This window comes from Aulonocara sp. 'chitande type north' Nkhata Bay, linkage group LG17 (genome assembly GCF_057382095.1).
Source record: "Aulonocara sp. 'chitande type north' Nkhata Bay isolate Kocher_YH1m ecotype deep benthic linkage group LG17, A_spYH_male_GT1.1, whole genome shotgun sequence".
In the NCBI taxonomy this organism is placed as follows: domain Eukaryota; kingdom Metazoa; phylum Chordata; class Actinopteri; order Cichliformes; family Cichlidae; genus Aulonocara; species Aulonocara sp. 'chitande type north' Nkhata Bay.
Window position 1 is genome coordinate 3,114,618 of NC_141360.1, and position 16,903 is coordinate 3,131,520.

Consider the following 16,903-nt stretch of genomic DNA (forward strand, 5'->3'; position numbering starts at 1 on the left):
GATGTGAGGTGTTCCAGTGTTTCCTTTCTGTTAATATTCCACAACAATTCAGAGGGAAATGGCACGTTTCACTTCACTACATTTATCTGACAGCTTTTCTAATGGACGAGTTTTCTTTACACAGAACATATTAAGACTTGTTGTTGTTTTATTAACTAGAGATGTCCTAATATGTGAGGCAAACACTGGTGTTGCCCTGTTGGTCAGTGTTTATTGTGTCACATAAGTTGTGCATTGATTAGTTTTTAGGAGCTATTGTATCCAGAGCCAAAACAATTATTTGACTAGTCAAACAGCTGGTTCCAAACATTTGCTGGTTCCAGCTGTCATGTTCAAAAGTTGTAGTCGAATGTCAGTTTTTGAACTGAACAGTCAGCTAATGCAGAAAGCAATTAAAAACACTTAAAATTATTAAAAAGATATATATATATAGTCTGCATTGAGTAATTGTTGCTCTTTGTAAGCTGTTTTTTTGGTTAATGCTTACATTTACAAGCACAGAACTATTAAATTTGTCCTTTTACTTAAAGAATCTGAATACTTCATCCGCCTATGTATTTTTGTAATATATCAAGATGAACTAATTATTATTATTTTTGTTAATAATAGAGGATAATTTGTGACATACTTGTCTAACTGAAGAAGTATTAAAGTGTTAACTAATTAGCTAGCCTGAATGCAGCATATTTGTAGAAAGTTTGTCCATTTACCTAGATCTTTAAGTTGCAAATCTATTCAAGGCCAAGGTGACCAGCTTACCATTATTTAGCATTGTAGAAAGTCACGTTTAAGGAGTGCTATATAACAATTTAACATTTCATACCTCAGGGTAGTGGTATATTTTGTTAGGTTAGCTATTGAACACAGCCTGTCATTAGTTGCCATCTGTGCTTGGCAGGTAATCTAATCATCAGGGAGAGTTTTATTTGAATGTAATGCAGTCTGGTAATGCTTCAGTGACGGATGGCTTGCTTTTCACTCTCAACAGTTCTTTTTTCCTTTTTTTGCTGGCCAGCAGGTCAAGCAGGCTTGTTTACCCTCAACCATGCTCAGTAACTGTTAAAGCTGGCAGTGAAAAGACTTCATATCTTAAATGTCTCCAAGATGCTGGCAGGATGAGTTGATGTACTTGGGCTGGTGATCCAAATAGTAAAATTCAAGCTCTGAATTTACGAATCTTCTTCAGATATTGGGCCAGTTAGAGCTCAAATAGTAATATTGCATGAACAGGCAAGTGGCCACTTTTGAATGGGTTTGCATGAAGGAGTCAGTGTTCTGCTGTCTTTTGACTGATCCTAGGTTCTTTACAATATTAAAGACTATTTTGCCGTACACCCAGCAGTGAACTATAATACCACTTTCAGTAGTAAGAGCAGGAATGATGGCAGACTTGCAGTTTAATAAAACCATGTGGTTAATAAACTGCTTTTGGAGCTTGAAGAGTTCAACAGTGGTCTAGTTCATCTTTATCATTGGAACATAATCCCAAACTGGGGCAGAGACAGTTTTCTGGTGTACTAGTCCCATCACATTGTCCCCAGCAGCTGCGGTTGCTGTCTTTCTCAGCTGTCCTGCCTGTTTCAATAGTAGAGATTGACCTATAAGGGCCCTATCATACAGTAGTATGCAAAAGTTTGGGCACCCCTGATAATTTCCATGATTTTTCTTCAGAAATCATTGGTTGTTTGGATCAGCAATTTCAGTTAAATATATCATATAGCAGACAAACACAATGATATTTGAGAAGTGAAATGAAGTTTATAGGATTTACAGAAAGTGTGCAATTGTTACTTAAACAAAATTAGGCAGGTGCAAAAATTTGGGCACCCCTGCCATTTTATTGATTTGAATGCTTTTAGCACTAATTATTGGAACACAACATTTGTTTAGTAAACTCATTGACCCTTGACCTACATACACAGGTGAATCCAATCATGATCAGTCAAAGAGTATTTAAAGTAACCAATTGCAAGTTTTCCTCCTCTTTGAATCTTTTCTGAAGAGTGGCAACATGGGAGTCTCAAAACAACTCTCAAATGACCTGAAAAAAAAGTTCAACTATTCAGCGCAATTTGCACAAGGAGATGCTGTGTGGGAGAGTAATGCAGAAGAAGCCTTTACTGCGCACATGCCACAAACACAGTCGTTTGAAGTATGCTAGAGCACATTTGGACTAGCCACTTTCATTTTGGAATAAGGTGGTGTGTGGACTGATGAAACTAAAATTGAGTTATTTGGACATAAGAAGAGGCGGTGTGCATTGTGGAAACATAACACAGCATTCCAAGAGAAACACTTGCTACCCACAGTAAAATTTGGTGGCAGTCCATCATGCTGTGGGGCTCTGTGTCCAGTGCAGGTACTGGGAATCTTGTTAAAGTTGATGGTCACATGGATTCCAGTCAATACCAGCAGATTCTTGAAAACAATGTTCAAGAATCAGTGACGAAGTTGAAATTGTGCCGGGGTTGGATATTTCACCAAGACAACAACCCTAAAAACTGCTCAAAATCTACTAGGGCTGCCACAAACGATTATTTTGATAGTCGACTAGTCACCGATTATTTTTGCGATTAGTCGACTAATCAGATCATCGTCCACTGAACGTAAAACGTACAGCTTATTGCACCAGCAGCATCTGCTCTTATATAACTATCATTAGCTTACAGCTTTAAGTGTTTAAGTTCTTCTACTGTCTCCAAAAGGAAGTCATTTAAAATACCCAACTTTAGAGCAGTAAAAAGCATGTTTACTGCTTGTTGCAAAAATGCTTTTGCCTTAAGGATAGTTCCCCTCTTTGAGCTGTTTGGACTGACAGCTGCCCAGACACAGGTAGCTCTATCACTTTCTGCTAGGCTTTATCTCTGCTTGAATTTGGGTGAGTCACTGAGCTGGACTTCACCCCTGTGTTTCTGTGTGTGAAATTCTCATGTTTTACTTGTCTGATAATTAACAGTAATTAGCCGTGCATTACACTTTATGGATACAGCTTGCTAAGCAAGCTAGCATTTCCTCATAAGTCAACATTCCATCTTTTTGTCCAAGTATGGTTACTTTTGGCTTAAAAAAAACCAACAACATTAATGCTGAGCCCAGAACTGATAGGTGATGTCACAGTGGCCAATCATGGATGCTTTCCGTGCTCTAAATGTTGCATTTCAGACAGCTTGTTAACGCTGGATCTGTATGTTGCCATCAAGTCCAGATATCTTTAATATACCGCTCTCAGGCACACAGGTGGGGAAGAGAAATTAAATTGGCTTGGTTTGAGTGGTGGCACAAAGGACCAGTATAAGATAAATAAAGATTATTTTGAATTTAATTGGAAGCAAAGCAAAGCATAAGTATATTTGACAGTACTGAAACTCATCTGGATGTTTAATATCTCAGTGTTCTTTCACTGTTCTGTCAGACCCTATCAGATGCATTCATTGTGTATGAAAGCTGTATGGACTGGAGAGTTTATTTTAAAACTCACTAAACTGACTCAAGTATGAGCCTCCAACTCATAATTTGCAGTCTGGAGACTGCATTTATAGACATTTAAGTGATAATAGACAAAAACATCCCTTGAAAAGGTGAAGGGCAAGTGGTTTTCTCACACAAAGCAGGTGGTCTTTCTGTGTTGTCAGGATTATGTGCATCCACACCCACTGGTTCCTCCATTTAAATACATAAACAGAGTACTGCTTTTCTCCTCTTTTCCTTTCTTGTGTGATAGATTGAATGCTTCCTCTCTGTGATGGTGTAACAGTGAGCTGTACAATGCCATAATGAGCTTGCTGTTACTATTATTGCAGATTATACTTGGTAAAGATAAGATTTAAAAAATTAAAGACTCTCCTCATTAATGGAAATGAAATGAGGAGAACCCTCGTCTTATTTTCTCCCCTAACACAGTCCTTCCTGCGTGTTTGTGTGGAGTTGCCACTTTCAGACTAACTTAGTGAATAATCATTCTGTGCTCACTGCAAGTAAGCTAGCACTTTTATTATATGCAGGAAGAGAAGGCCAGCTAAAGTTCAAACCAACCAATAGAAGAGATTGCGATAGGTAAAAATGTGCTCATTACTTTTATATATTAAAGCTGATAAAGTTTTCCATTCAATAATAAAGGCAAGAACACAGCTGGGTCTCTCTTTGTCTAAACGTGGTCTTTCTCAATTCTGTGTGCCATGAATTCTGTGTTGTTTCCTGCTGCATCATTGCTCAGGAGCTGTCACAAAATGACCTTTGGCTTCACATCTACATGTCACCAGTAGTAACTCATCATAAACTGTGTTTTTCCTGTATACATAAGTAGGCTTGGCTTGAATTTGCTCCTCTCTTTAGCACAATCTGAGTCATTCTGTAGATCATGAAGAGCCGAGCAAGTCTAAATGTGTGAGACACCTGAAATCAAGCATCAAGTTTAGTTGTATACTTAGAAAGTCCTCTATTTTGCTTTTATTTTGCTTTGAACCAGCTCAGCCTGCCACTTGGAAATTTCCTCTCTTGAGGAATGTAAACAATAAAGGGTTATCTTATTTGGAAATTCAAATTAGTGTTGTTTTGTCCATAAAGCACTCATAAAGGTTGATGACATGCTCAGCTACTTGCAGTGGTAACTTGGAAAATGCTTGGAGCCTTCTTATTATTTCTCTCATAAAAATGGTGTTTCTCCTCTGCCCCGCTTCCTGATCCATGCATTCAAACTGTGTCTTGAATATTAAATTAACTCCTTGAAATAGCTCTAATTGCAGACGAAACCCAATTGTGATCTATGGCTATAGCCAGACAGAACTCCGGTCTTGGCAAACTAGGCGTTGCAGATGCGATACAATTTTTGCCTAATGCACTTCAGATTAAAATCAAATTGCTGGCCTCATACTTTGATTTGATTCCCTTTATTGAAGTATTACTACAGTTATGTCAACTGATTTTGTTGATTCTACTGTCATAATACCTGCTTATTTTTAATAGTGATACTGTCCAAGGCACATGATCACCACCACCCCCTGTAGAACTGTTGCCATATGTCCTACCAACCAGCTCCACTAACAGAAGCCAAGTGTCCGCCCTCAAAGGATAAGGTTTCAACCTTAAATCAATGGCATTAGTGAAGTAGATGCTGTTTAACTGGTAATGTTATCCCGCCTTCCTCCTACCTAACTGTTGTATTCATCACAAGTCAGCAGGTACACAATGAGGAAGCTTAAAGAGGCACAGGCTGCAATTATCACTAGAGTCACAAATGTCATCCTCGGCTTTTTTTTTTCTGATGCCAGGAGAGACAGAGATGGTGGGGGTGGCCACAGAGACATGCGAGGGGTCAAAGGTTACTCACAAAGAAAGAGATAGTGCTGGAGAAAGTGATGTAACATCTGGTGTCTGTGAGTCTATAGATGAGCCCGCTCTTCCCGCTTCCCTCCGCTAACAGGAAAGCAGATTCCTTAACAGAATTGCACACAACTGAATATTCAGGCTTTGAGTTTCACATTTAGTATCCGGCTTCTGTTTGTCAGCCAAACAGAAAAAAAAAAGTTCAGTGCAGTCATGATCATATTTAAATCATTTTCAGCAGCTCTTTACTCCCACTTTTTTATTTCCTCCCCTTGGCAGTTGGACTAAACTGAGGAACACATGGGGTTATGTGGATTTGTCAAATGACTAAACCTTGGCAGTGAAAGTACAAATGAATTTTGGCAGCTTTGATGCTCCTAAAATAGAAAGAAAAAAGCAGCAAGTAGTCACCTTAATATCTCTGCTCCACCCTCGTCTTCTATCCTCTCCCTCAACCTGATTTACCATGTAAAACAAAGTTATAGGTTGTAGCTTGTTTTTCCTTCCCTCATCACTGTTTGAATGGTGGTCTCTCTGATGATTTGCAGTGCCTGAGATTTAGGAACCATAGAGAACTGCCTCAATCTAAAGAAAGCAACATGATTTCCTTTCCGAAACCCTAGACTTAGTTGTATTTGTTTTTAGTGCTACGTTTTTTGCACTTGATACGTATGGCTGATGTTAATATTGCTAATACTGGTTTTTGAGGCCTGGTTCGAAAAGCAGACAATGCCATATTGCTGTATGTTAAGCCAGACAAAGTAAATAATACCATTTACTGTAACAGGGCTAGAAGAAGAAGGTTCCGAGTGTTTGGAGTTTACATTTACTCGTCCTAGTTTCCTGCCACAGTCCAGAGGCACATGTGTTTGGTTAATTGCTGATTACAAATGTGAGTGAGAATGATGATCTGCCTCTTTGTGTTAGCCCTGTGATGGACTGTTGACCTATCCAGTGTGTACCCCACCTCTCACCCTGTGACAGCTGGGCTAGACTCCAGGCGCCCCTGCTACCATGAACTAGATAAAAAGCAAAGAGGTTGGATGGTTGCATTTATGCTTTATTTTCTGAAAGCCATAAGTAGGCTTGGATACTACTATGGTATACCAGGGTATTTAGAAATTTTGATGGTAAAGTTTTTAATACCATCAAAAAACACAAGTAGGGCTGCCACAAACGATTATTTTGATAGTCGACTAGTCACCGATTATTTTTGCGATTAGTCGACTAATCAGATCATCATCCAGCAATAAGCTGTACGTTTTACAATAAGCTGTAAAACGTACAGCTTATTGCACCAGCAGCATCTGCTCTTATATAACTATCATTAGCTTACAGCTTTAAGTGTTTAAGGTCTGTGCTAACTAAAAATAAAGACAAGATGATAGTTTATTGAATTTTAATGACATTTGCAGATTGTTTCGGTGAAGTTTAATAAACTCTTGCCATCTAAAATATAACAGGACACCGGAGTAAATTCTCGAGCATCTCAAAAAAAGCCAAACAATAACATTTTTAAGTTATCTAAGTCAGTGGTCCCCAACCCCTGGGCCTCGGACCGGTACCGGTCCGTGAGTCGTTTGGTACCGGGCCGCGAGAGTTGAGGCTCAGGTGTGAAATGTATGGTTTTCAGGGTCTTTATCGGTATTCAGCGTCATTTTGTTATCGTTTTTATCGTTAACTCTGGTCTTTTCACGTGTGTTATGAATAAATCTTCTTTTTTTCGGTACCGGTACTAGTTTTATTTTGTTGTATTTATCCGCGACACCTTAAAGGCCGGTCCGTGAAAATATTGTCGGGCATAAACCGTGTAAACCGTGGTGCAAAAAAGGTTGGAGACCGCTGCTCTAAGTGACTTATGTATCATGTTTAACCTGAGTAGCGAAAGACGGCGGTGGGTTTGAAAACGATTTGCCGGGAGTCTGGTGTTCTCACCGGCTCTAGTGAGCCTTGAACCCCGGCTAGCTATCGAGCTAGTGGGTAACAGACGTCTCCGAAAACGTCGGAGCGCTTTTGAAAATATGCGGTGTCTTGATAAACTGAGCAGATATTTGAGGTTTACACAGCTACATTCTTGCCTGAAAATATGTTAAATGTTTATTTTGTGACCCAGAAAGAATAATAAGAGTAATATTACAACTAACTAGCTGCCGCCATTGTTGGAAACTGAGCAGGGCTGCGCTATGAATTCTGGGACACAGTTTCTTCTTCTTCGGGGTTTAACGGCAGCTGGCATCCTTGTACATGCAGTGCTGCCATCTTCTGTTTCAGTCCGTTATTACACTCTTAAACCCTACTACTTATTCCTGCGTCTTTTGGGATCTCAAAGCTTCAAACGACGCGTCGACTATTAAATTCGTCGACGACGATTTTGATAGTCGACGTAATCGTGTCTAGTCGACTAATCGTGGCAGCCCTAAACACAAGTGCTTCTTATTTTATTAAACAGATGTGAAGATGCCATGTTGAGGTCATGTGTTGTAGTGCGCTTCATAAAAATGCCATTACCATCAACTCTACTTTGTCAAACAGTCATCTGAGCTCTTTGGGCTTTAAAGGATGGACACAGTGATCACTCAACCAAGTGCTCTGGTTGATTGGTTTTATAAGACTATCCCACCATATGTTTCATAAATGTCTGGAAGATATAAATAAATAGATAGCACTGAGTGCTAACACAGGAAAATATGTTTATTGCTCATGCAGTTCAACAAAAAGATTCAGAGAATGCTGTTCAAAAGACGATCACGTGTGGACACTTTGTACATATTTTTTGTATTAATTATACGTCGCTGCTCAGTAGTGTTTAGGGCGACCGCTGGCAGGCTGCAGTCACAGCTGTCACTGGCAGATTTACTCAGCTCTGATGCATCTAACTCTGTGGGCTAATCAAAATAAAGTAAATTGTGATTTTTGTCTTGTAGCTCAGCATGCTACTGTTTGTACAGATGGCTCTATGGGAAAAGAAGCATCTCACTGAGCTGTGTATTCTTTTTTAAATTGTTATAAACTAGTGAAGTTCTTATATTCTTGTTAAACAAACCTGTCTGTATTGCTTTTTCCTGTGCACTTTTCTCCTTTTCCCGAAGGTGGGAGACACACGGGTTCCACAGATAGATCCCTGTGACTCTGTAGGGAAGTTAAAGCTAAACACTGAACATAATCATGAGCTTGTAGTCCCTGTGGCCACTGAGATCTCACCTCAAGCTACCTAGCAGCTCTACACAGGTCTGTCGTATCCTCAGCCACCTCCCCAGAGGATGCCTCATTATTTCTCAATCTTAAGTGCGTGGCAGCAGCAGCACAGCCAAAAAGACATGAAAGGCTGTGTAAAAGTCAAACCATGGGATTTTAAGGTGGTAATGTTGCTGGAATACTGTAAGGTTGGTATCTCTTCCTGAGACATGATCGCAGTTTAGACTCTAAATTTCATACATAATTTGTTTCTCTCTCTGCCTTGTGTTTATGTCCTTTTTCATTTTAAAAGGTCTTAAAAGCAATGAAGAAGAAGCAGCTTACCCCAGTTTAACATTGGGCTCAGTGCCCACTCTCAAAGTTACGAGTCTCACTGGCTAAAGGCAGAGTGGAAGCCTCTGTGTTTACCAGATGCAGCTCTCATTTCCGGGTGATCGAGGCTAATTGTGGTTTCTGAGGCGTTACCATGGAGGCTAATTGAATGTGAGTAGCACAGTCACCACATCCATGTGACAGAAGAGATCCTCAGCAGCTGCAGGACACAACAAGCTGGTCTCCTGCTGCTTTTATTCTCTTTTTATAATTGAATACTGTGATTAGCTATTTATATAAAAGCTGAAGTGTTCTGGAGCACTACACTGTGTGTGCATTTCCAGGAGCCTGTCCCCTGCAGTGCACTGCGTCCTAAACTTGTTTCTGTCACAGTGGTCTTTTCAAAGCCTTTTTGGCCTTTATGGGCCAGATATGCTTGCTGCATTGGTCACGGTGCATGCAATCAGTGACATTGCTGCAGCTCCTCAGTGTCAGTGCTGAGGGTGCAAGTAAGTTTAGAAAATGTGTTCAAATGAAGGCCCATGCAGACACATTTTCTCCTTAAGTCATCTGTTTTCATCTCTTGTTGAAACAAATTTATGAAATGAATCTTGACTGACGTCTTTATCATGTAGTTCTGTTGCAAATGTCTACAGAACAGTTGTTGTCCTCGCTGATCTTACATGCTTACTTCATAGCATTTGGTTATAGTCATCTAATTCCCCGTCCAAGTTTTTACTCCACTGCAAGTTTTGTTCTATATGTATTTTGTCACTTGTGCCCTTGTTGACCCTGCTGTTGTCGGATAATGACCATCTGTTTATGTTTTTGCAGCTTGAACCAAGCCAAACCAAAACTGCATCTAAGAATCAGTAAACAACTGTTTATGTGTGGTGTGGTATCTTGAACGTTTTCCCAGTATTCCAACCCAGTGGGGATATTTTCTTCTTCTTTTTTTGCCTTTACGTTGTTGGTGGCAATATCTGGACTTACTTGGACTCAAACATGAACAGAAGTTTGGTGTGACTGGCAGATCACCTTTTTGGTCGTTATGACCACATTTCAAACAAATGTCCAAAGAAAATACAGTGAAGTGATGTCATTTCATTTCCAAAAAAGGCAAGTCTGGTAGTAATTCTAGATAATATTGTCAGGGTTGCAGTACACTTGATGGCCTGTGTCCTCTCATCTTTTGACAGTTTTGAATTTGACACAGTTTGTTGTCAACTTTCGTCAAACAAGTCTGTGCACAAACAATAACATGAGGCAAAATGGATCCATGCTTTCACACTCTTTACAGCTAATTCTGCTCCTGCTCTCCAAATGTTGTTCTCCGAATGTAGTCTCAGTTTACTGATCTTAGGAGTAGCACCTGATGTGTCTTCATCTGCTTCAAGGTTCATCCTGTTGTTCATTCAGAGATGCACTTCTCCATTCCTTGGTTTAACAAGTGGGTTTTTTTGAGTTACTGTTGCCGTCCTATTGGCTCAAAGAAGTCTGGCCTGCTCTGCCCTCTGATTTCTGATATTTACAAGTCTTTTTCGCCTTTACAAATACCATCATGCTACCTAGTTACTCGACTCCATGCTGTCCAAGTCCAACTTCTTAGAGGGACAAATGGCGCTCAGCCCCACGAGATTGAGAAACGGGTGGCTGTGGCTCTGGAGAGCAGGTCGTCTACTGTTCGGAGGGTTGGTGGTTCGATCCCTGGCTCCCCCTAGTCTGCATGCCAAATATCCTTGGGCAAAGTATTAACCTCAAGTTGCTGTCCAGTGCATCCATCGAAGTATGAATATGTCTGAATGGTAGTTAGTAAAACTTAAAAGCATAGAAGACAGTGCTTGTGTGAGTAGGTGATGGGTGGTATGAGCGCTTTGAGTACTCCGGAGATTAGAAAAGCACTATGTAAGAATCAGTCCATTTACCAGTTTGAGCAAACAAGTTCAAGACGATCTGTCTGTAGTCATTGATTTTTGTCAGATTCTTTTATTGCTACTGTATTGACGGTGCTTACGGTCTTTAGCTCCTTTTTAGCATGATAAGAAGAGTCACATGTTATTCTGCAGCCTTGCTTAATAGCATTGTTTTACTCCCAGAGATTCTAAACTCTTCAGCTTTTTGCTATAAAATTGTCAGTATCGTGATGTGAGCTCTGATCCCTGGACTTGCTTTTTTTTATTAATTGGAAATTTACAATTTTAGTACAAAAATCCTGTGATGTCACCTCAAACATAGGCAGGAACTTAACTGTCTTTTGTCCTCCCTGTTTACTTGTAGGAAATCAAACCCCAGAGTCATTACAATCACGGCTACAGTGAGAATGTCAGCCGTAAAAACCACGTGGATGACTACAGCACCTGGGACATTGTCAAAGCCACACAGTAAGTGGATTGTGTGTGTTACTGTTATCACACCAGTGTGACTTATGAAGGTGACATTGTTGTCTAGTTACCAGCTGGTCTAATAGGAGCCCGCATCTTTGCGTGTTTGTTTCTGTGTTTTTGTGTTGTCAACATACCGCAGGTTTTAAATCTGAAGCCCACCATGTTTTCATCTGTGGTTTTCTGATTCACTGTATGTAAAGAAAGTCATTTGCAAGGTCAGGACATGAGATGACTTATTGTTGGGAAGAGACGAAGCTTGAAAATATGTTCCTGATGGAAAAAAAGATATATATAGCTCTGAGTGGCTGTAACACTGGATACTAGATTTATGTTATTTTGATTTGAGGTTGAGATTATTCACTTGCCATTTTATGCCACAGTGTGGGTGTCTTGTTTGGGTGTTTGCTTTTTTTTATTTTCCAGTTTTGTGTGCAGATTTTCTCAGCATCTCTTAGTTTTATGTATTTCACGCTGTGTTTGTTTATGTTTGTGCATTTGTATATCTGGCATTTGTACATACTTTAATCCTCCCCCCTCTGCCTTAGGTACGGCATCTTCGAGCGCTGCAGGGAGTTGGTGGAGGCAGGTTTCGATGTTCGGCAGCCAGACAAAGAAAACGTAACGCTCCTTCACTGGGCCGCCATCAACAACAGGATAGACTTGGTCAAGTGAGTTAATTCAGATCATGTGTTGAGGTTGTCAGGTAGTCAGAGATTACAGTGTAGCTCTTTGGTCAACTCAACAAAATGTACAAGACATCTTCTGGTTTCATATAAAGAACTGAATTGAAGAAACCAAAACCAAGTTAGTCTTACACATTTCAATATTTTTGTAAAACTGTAATACTTCGCACCCAGTGAGTCAAACAATGGCATTGTTTCTATTTGTGTTGATCTCCATTCGTTCATTTACGTTTTCATCTTGCTTTTCATTTTATTGACTTCCACTTCCTTTTTAATAGTTTATGTTGATGCAGTAAAATATGTGGATATTCATTACCTGCGGTGCCATTTACAGGATTATAAACTACAACTATAACTAGAAAGTGCATTTTCTGAAGAAACTGCAGTGTGAATGCTTGAATCTGAATGTATGCACTGAAATGAATTAATTACAGAATTTAAGTTAAAAATTTTGAATGAGATAAAAAAAAAAAACCCGAATTTAACCTGAAAACAAAAGTGCTGAACTGCTAAAAGCTGAAGGTTACACAGAAGAAGAAGTTGGAAAAAAGCTGAAAATGTTTTAATTGTAAATTAGAAAAACCTAAGAAATGAGAAAAGAACATTTAGAGTCAGAAAACATCTGAAAGAATATTAAAAGGTCATATTCTTTGAATCACTGAATGACTAAAATGTGATCCCTCCACTTGGACCCACACAGTTTAAAAAGTTTACATCTCTGAGCTTTGAAAGACAAGATGTTGGAAAAAGAACAACGATGGCGACGTTTTGAGGGTAAAATGATGGCTGTAACACTGTGGACATAGCAGCAGTTGAAAGAGAAGTGCTTAAGATGAATCTTGGCACAGTGGCAGGCAGAGCTCGTTAAGCAGGCAGGTGTGAGCCTGGTTGCTATAGTGACCGCACCCAATGGCTCCATACACACGTACACAGACATGCGCCTCACTTTTGCTGCTTAAAATGAACAGAAAAGTCAGGCCGAAACAAATCGTTCCCAAATGAAAAGTAAAAGTCGTATTGACAAAATTCTTTCACCGTGAGCGACAGCAGCTTCTAGTCTACCTAATTCTCAGTTTTCATGTCTGTGGAGTTTATTATATGGACGTGGTGACAGTGGAAAGACACCATGCTCTTCTGATTTTCAAACGAACCTTCTGAGCCATTTTAACATTAGAGTCTATGGAAGAGTTGGAGGGAGGAGGCTGTGCATTGGTGACATTTATGAAAGAACCATAACACCTAGTACAATAGTAAACACATTGGATGAAAGAGGACAGCCATGGCTACGTTTTGAGGGTAAAATCATACCTGTAGAGCAAACGCTGCGGACACAGCAGCAGTTTTAAAAAAGATTTTAAGATTATTTTTTTTGCTCCTCTCACTCTAGCAGTTGAGCTGCCTCACTCTAGCCCCAACATTCCGTCCCATACACACCCATTATAAACTCTGAAACGGGTGAAAAAACATCATGAAACTTAAACTGGAACTGAAGAAAAAGTATAATAGATATTGAAAAGATAAATACAAGTTGAATAGTTGAATGTCTTGTCTTCGTTTTAAAGTTTGAATGGTGGCTCTATGTGAACGTATGTTGAAGTAGTAAGAGTTTAAAAATGAGTAAGTTGAATGAGAATTTGAAGGGTCTCCCCATTGAAATACATGGGAAATTTTTGTTGAATAAAGTTGAATAAAATTAAAAATATAAATGTTAAAAATGAGAAAAATACAAGCAATCATGTCCAAAAGAATAGGAATCTAACGATGTTTGAATGGTTTTTCTAAGTTGAACGGTTTTGAAGGAGTAGGCTTTCAAAAAACGTACGGAATAGATAAAATATAATAATAAAGATTAGAAGAACAATACTGTGAATGCTTTTCAAGCATTCACACTAATTAGTTTCAGGTATGGAGGCAGCCTTTCACAGTATATCCCATCACATTGCCATTGACCTCTGTAATATACTTCTACGCTTATTTGTCAGCTGCTTTATGAGTCTTCCTTTTTAGGTAAACTGGCATTAAAATGACAGGGAATTGTACTGGTGCACTTCCATGGACAGATGAGGCACAGATGTTGGGTTTAATGTAACTGCTCTTGACTCGGTGGCTGTGTTTGTGGTTGTGAACAGCAGGTCTCTTTCAAACTTGGCTCACCTGGTTTTCAGAGAACCCAGGTTACACCAGTAACCAAACTTTCAACTAAGAAAAATCTTTTTGATTATACTACACTGACAAACTTACAGTGTAATCAGATTAAATGCAGCATTTCTGCTTACAACAATGTGAAATACCTGCATATCTAGCAGGCTATGTAGCTTATAGACTTAAATATTTAAAGAATGACCTTTTCCTAAATGAATATAAATCTGATATTAAAATCTGATTTTATTTTTTGAAGCTTTAAAATGTGGTTGAACAGCCTTATAAATTAGCTTGTTTCTTATGAAAATTGTTTCTTTTTCAATCTTTTCGTTTAAGTGACACAATTTAAAAGTTTACGTTCAGTTTAAAACCTCACAAAAACATGTTTCAACTTGATTCTTAATAATGGAGAGATTGTCAAGATGCCAAATCTTGCCAAGTTGGTCGAGCATTTCGAGTGCCAGGTTGTAAATAAAAATAGTGAAAGAACTGTGTTGAGCAACCATAAAAGACTGAAGAGGGGATTTATATTTCTTATACAGCCACACCTATTAATAGGAGGTCCATATCACAGGTATACAAAGTGTAATGCTTCACCTGGTGATTGTGTTTGTGTGTGCAGGTACTACATATCAAAGGGCGCTATAGTTGACCAACTGGGAGGAGACCTCAACTCCACACCTCTGCACTGGGCTACCAGGTGACACGCTGATATATGCTACTCAGTGGCCTGAAATCGTCCACAGATCAGTGTTTTTATGTTTCGTCATTATGTTTTAATTAGAAAGTGACTAAATCTGACAGACACATTTTAGCTTCTCTGTGTTACGTTCAACAATGCTAGAGCTTCACTCGAACAAACATTTGTGAACTTGAGCCAAATCTATTGTTTATTCTTTTTTCTTTTTAAACCTTAGTGTTTGACAGTTAAATATCGATTTCCTTTGTAATGACCACTAATAACAGGGAAGAGCTCACATGACATCCACACCTCCTTTTCGCATGTAGACAGGGGGCTGAAGCTGTCTCCTCATGAATTATTGATACATTTAACGACAGGCATCTGCACCGTCACTGATACACTGACACCAAGGAGTCGTGTGTCACCCTCTGCTTTGACCCCCAAACCACCCCCATAGCCTCCTCTCCAGCGCCCAGTAACCTTAAAAAGCCCCCAGCCTCCTCAATCTGGATGACCTCAGAATAATAAGCAAATAACAGTCACGCTTTTGTGCAGGGAAACCGATACACACTTTAACTCTCTCAGGCAATAAAGTTAAACTGAAGCTGTGAATTTCTGTCTTTTTCACCTGTAGTTTCTCAAATCTTTATTGCCCTTTCTGAGACGTTTATATCGTAGACAGTGTTGGTCATAAAAAGCCAGTTTTAAGATCCAATATACTGTATGCAGTAAAAGCATGCAGCCACCATAGAAATAAAATGATAAGAAGAGCCAGGCAGTCAGCCTCAAGGCTTCATCAATCATGTGAGGGCCATTTGAGACTGTAGATGTTTACCTTGGTCACCAACTCAAAGCAAGTAAGGAAGCCGGGGCCTCTAAAAGACACATCGTTTTATCTTGTGCATGCTAACAGCTGTTTTTATTTGTTACTTTCTCTAGCTGTGGAGTAAAACTTCAAGATCAGTTTGTGCGTCTTTTAAATGATCCCTTTATTGTGTGTTTATCTTTTCTAGACAAGGCCATCTATCTATGGTGGTGCAGCTCATGAAATATGGTGCTGACCCGTCTTTGATCGATGGCGAGGGCTGCAGCTGCGTCCATTTGGCCGCCCAGTTCGGCCACACTTCCATCGTGGCCTACCTCATTGCCAAAGGACAGGTAGAGAACGCTGCAGCTCAGTATTTTCACAAGAGCGAATGTGCTTATGTGGATTTTTCTGGCATATGTTTAAAAGTCTTGTTGCTGCCAGTGTGAGATACAGTAACATATATCCCTCCGCTGGTTTGCTTTCTGGTTGTTTGTTTGTTTGTTTGTTTTAAAGCCACTCTGAGAGTAGTCTGTATTTTAATAATGCCAGTTCTCTCCATCAGGGGGAGCCTTATTGCCTCTCTTTTGCCTCTCCATGGCTTTTTCAGCTTCTTCAGATGTGGTCATTTGTCTTCCCTCTGTAACAGGATGTGGACATGATGGATCAGAATGGCATGACTCCACTAATGTGGGCGGCTTACAGGACACACAGGTGTGTTTGTTTTAAATGTCTGTTTTTACTTTGCATCTTTAAATTTGTCCCATCGTTATTTAATCCACAATTATGTCCAAACAGTTTATTTTAACTGGCAACACTTCACTGGTTTGTATTCCCAAATTTATTGAGGTCTTTTACAAGATGATGTCAGGGAAGCTCTGTAGCAGGACAATGGCCCTAAACATCAAACTAAATCCACCACAGAATGAATCCAGACTGAGAAAATGTGTCTTTTGGAGAGGGCCCCATTAGGAAGAGAGTCATCTCGGAGAGCTGTTGACATCAGACGTCCTTAGAATTCGCTCCCAGAGATGCTAGTGTGCTGTTATTGCTGCTGAAGGAGGTCTGCAGAGTTATTAAATCCAAGACTTTCCACCAGCAATGCAATAAAGTTCAGTAAAACCACAGAAGATTCTAATTGTTTCTGTGTTTTCTTGTGTACTTGTGGCTTATATTAAGATCAGGTCCCGTTTTACAACCAATCAATTGAGGAAAAAAACAGGAAATTCCATTGGGATTGCATACTTTCCCTTACCGCTGTAATTTACCACTGACAAGATATGTTAATTCTATAGTAGAACTTAGAGTTAGTTATAGTATTTAATAATTATATACACACTGGTCACACACAGGCGGGTTCTTCATGTTGCTACTCAGC

At 39.5% G+C, this 16,903-nt stretch overlaps 2 protein-coding genes across 2 annotated transcripts in view; both read left to right on the top strand.

The window, feature by feature from the left end:
• The window catches only part of LOC147309449 (serine/threonine-protein kinase pim-2-like), a 581,324-nt gene that overhangs the window by 387,115 nt on the left and 177,306 nt on the right, over window positions 1-16,903 (top strand). The gene's annotated exons all lie outside the window — the stretch shown is intronic.
• The window catches only part of zdhhc17 (zDHHC palmitoyltransferase 17), a 35,699-nt gene that overhangs the window by 782 nt on the left and 18,014 nt on the right, over window positions 1-16,903 (top strand). The window contains exons 2-6 of the mRNA XM_086270302.1: window positions 11,107-11,210; window positions 11,759-11,881; window positions 14,661-14,738; window positions 15,734-15,878; window positions 16,175-16,239. Coding sequence (XP_086126428.1) covers window positions 11,107-11,210; window positions 11,759-11,881; window positions 14,661-14,738; window positions 15,734-15,878; window positions 16,175-16,239 — 515 coding nt within the window. The remainder of the gene's footprint in view (window positions 1-11,106; window positions 11,211-11,758; window positions 11,882-14,660; window positions 14,739-15,733; window positions 15,879-16,174; window positions 16,240-16,903) is intronic.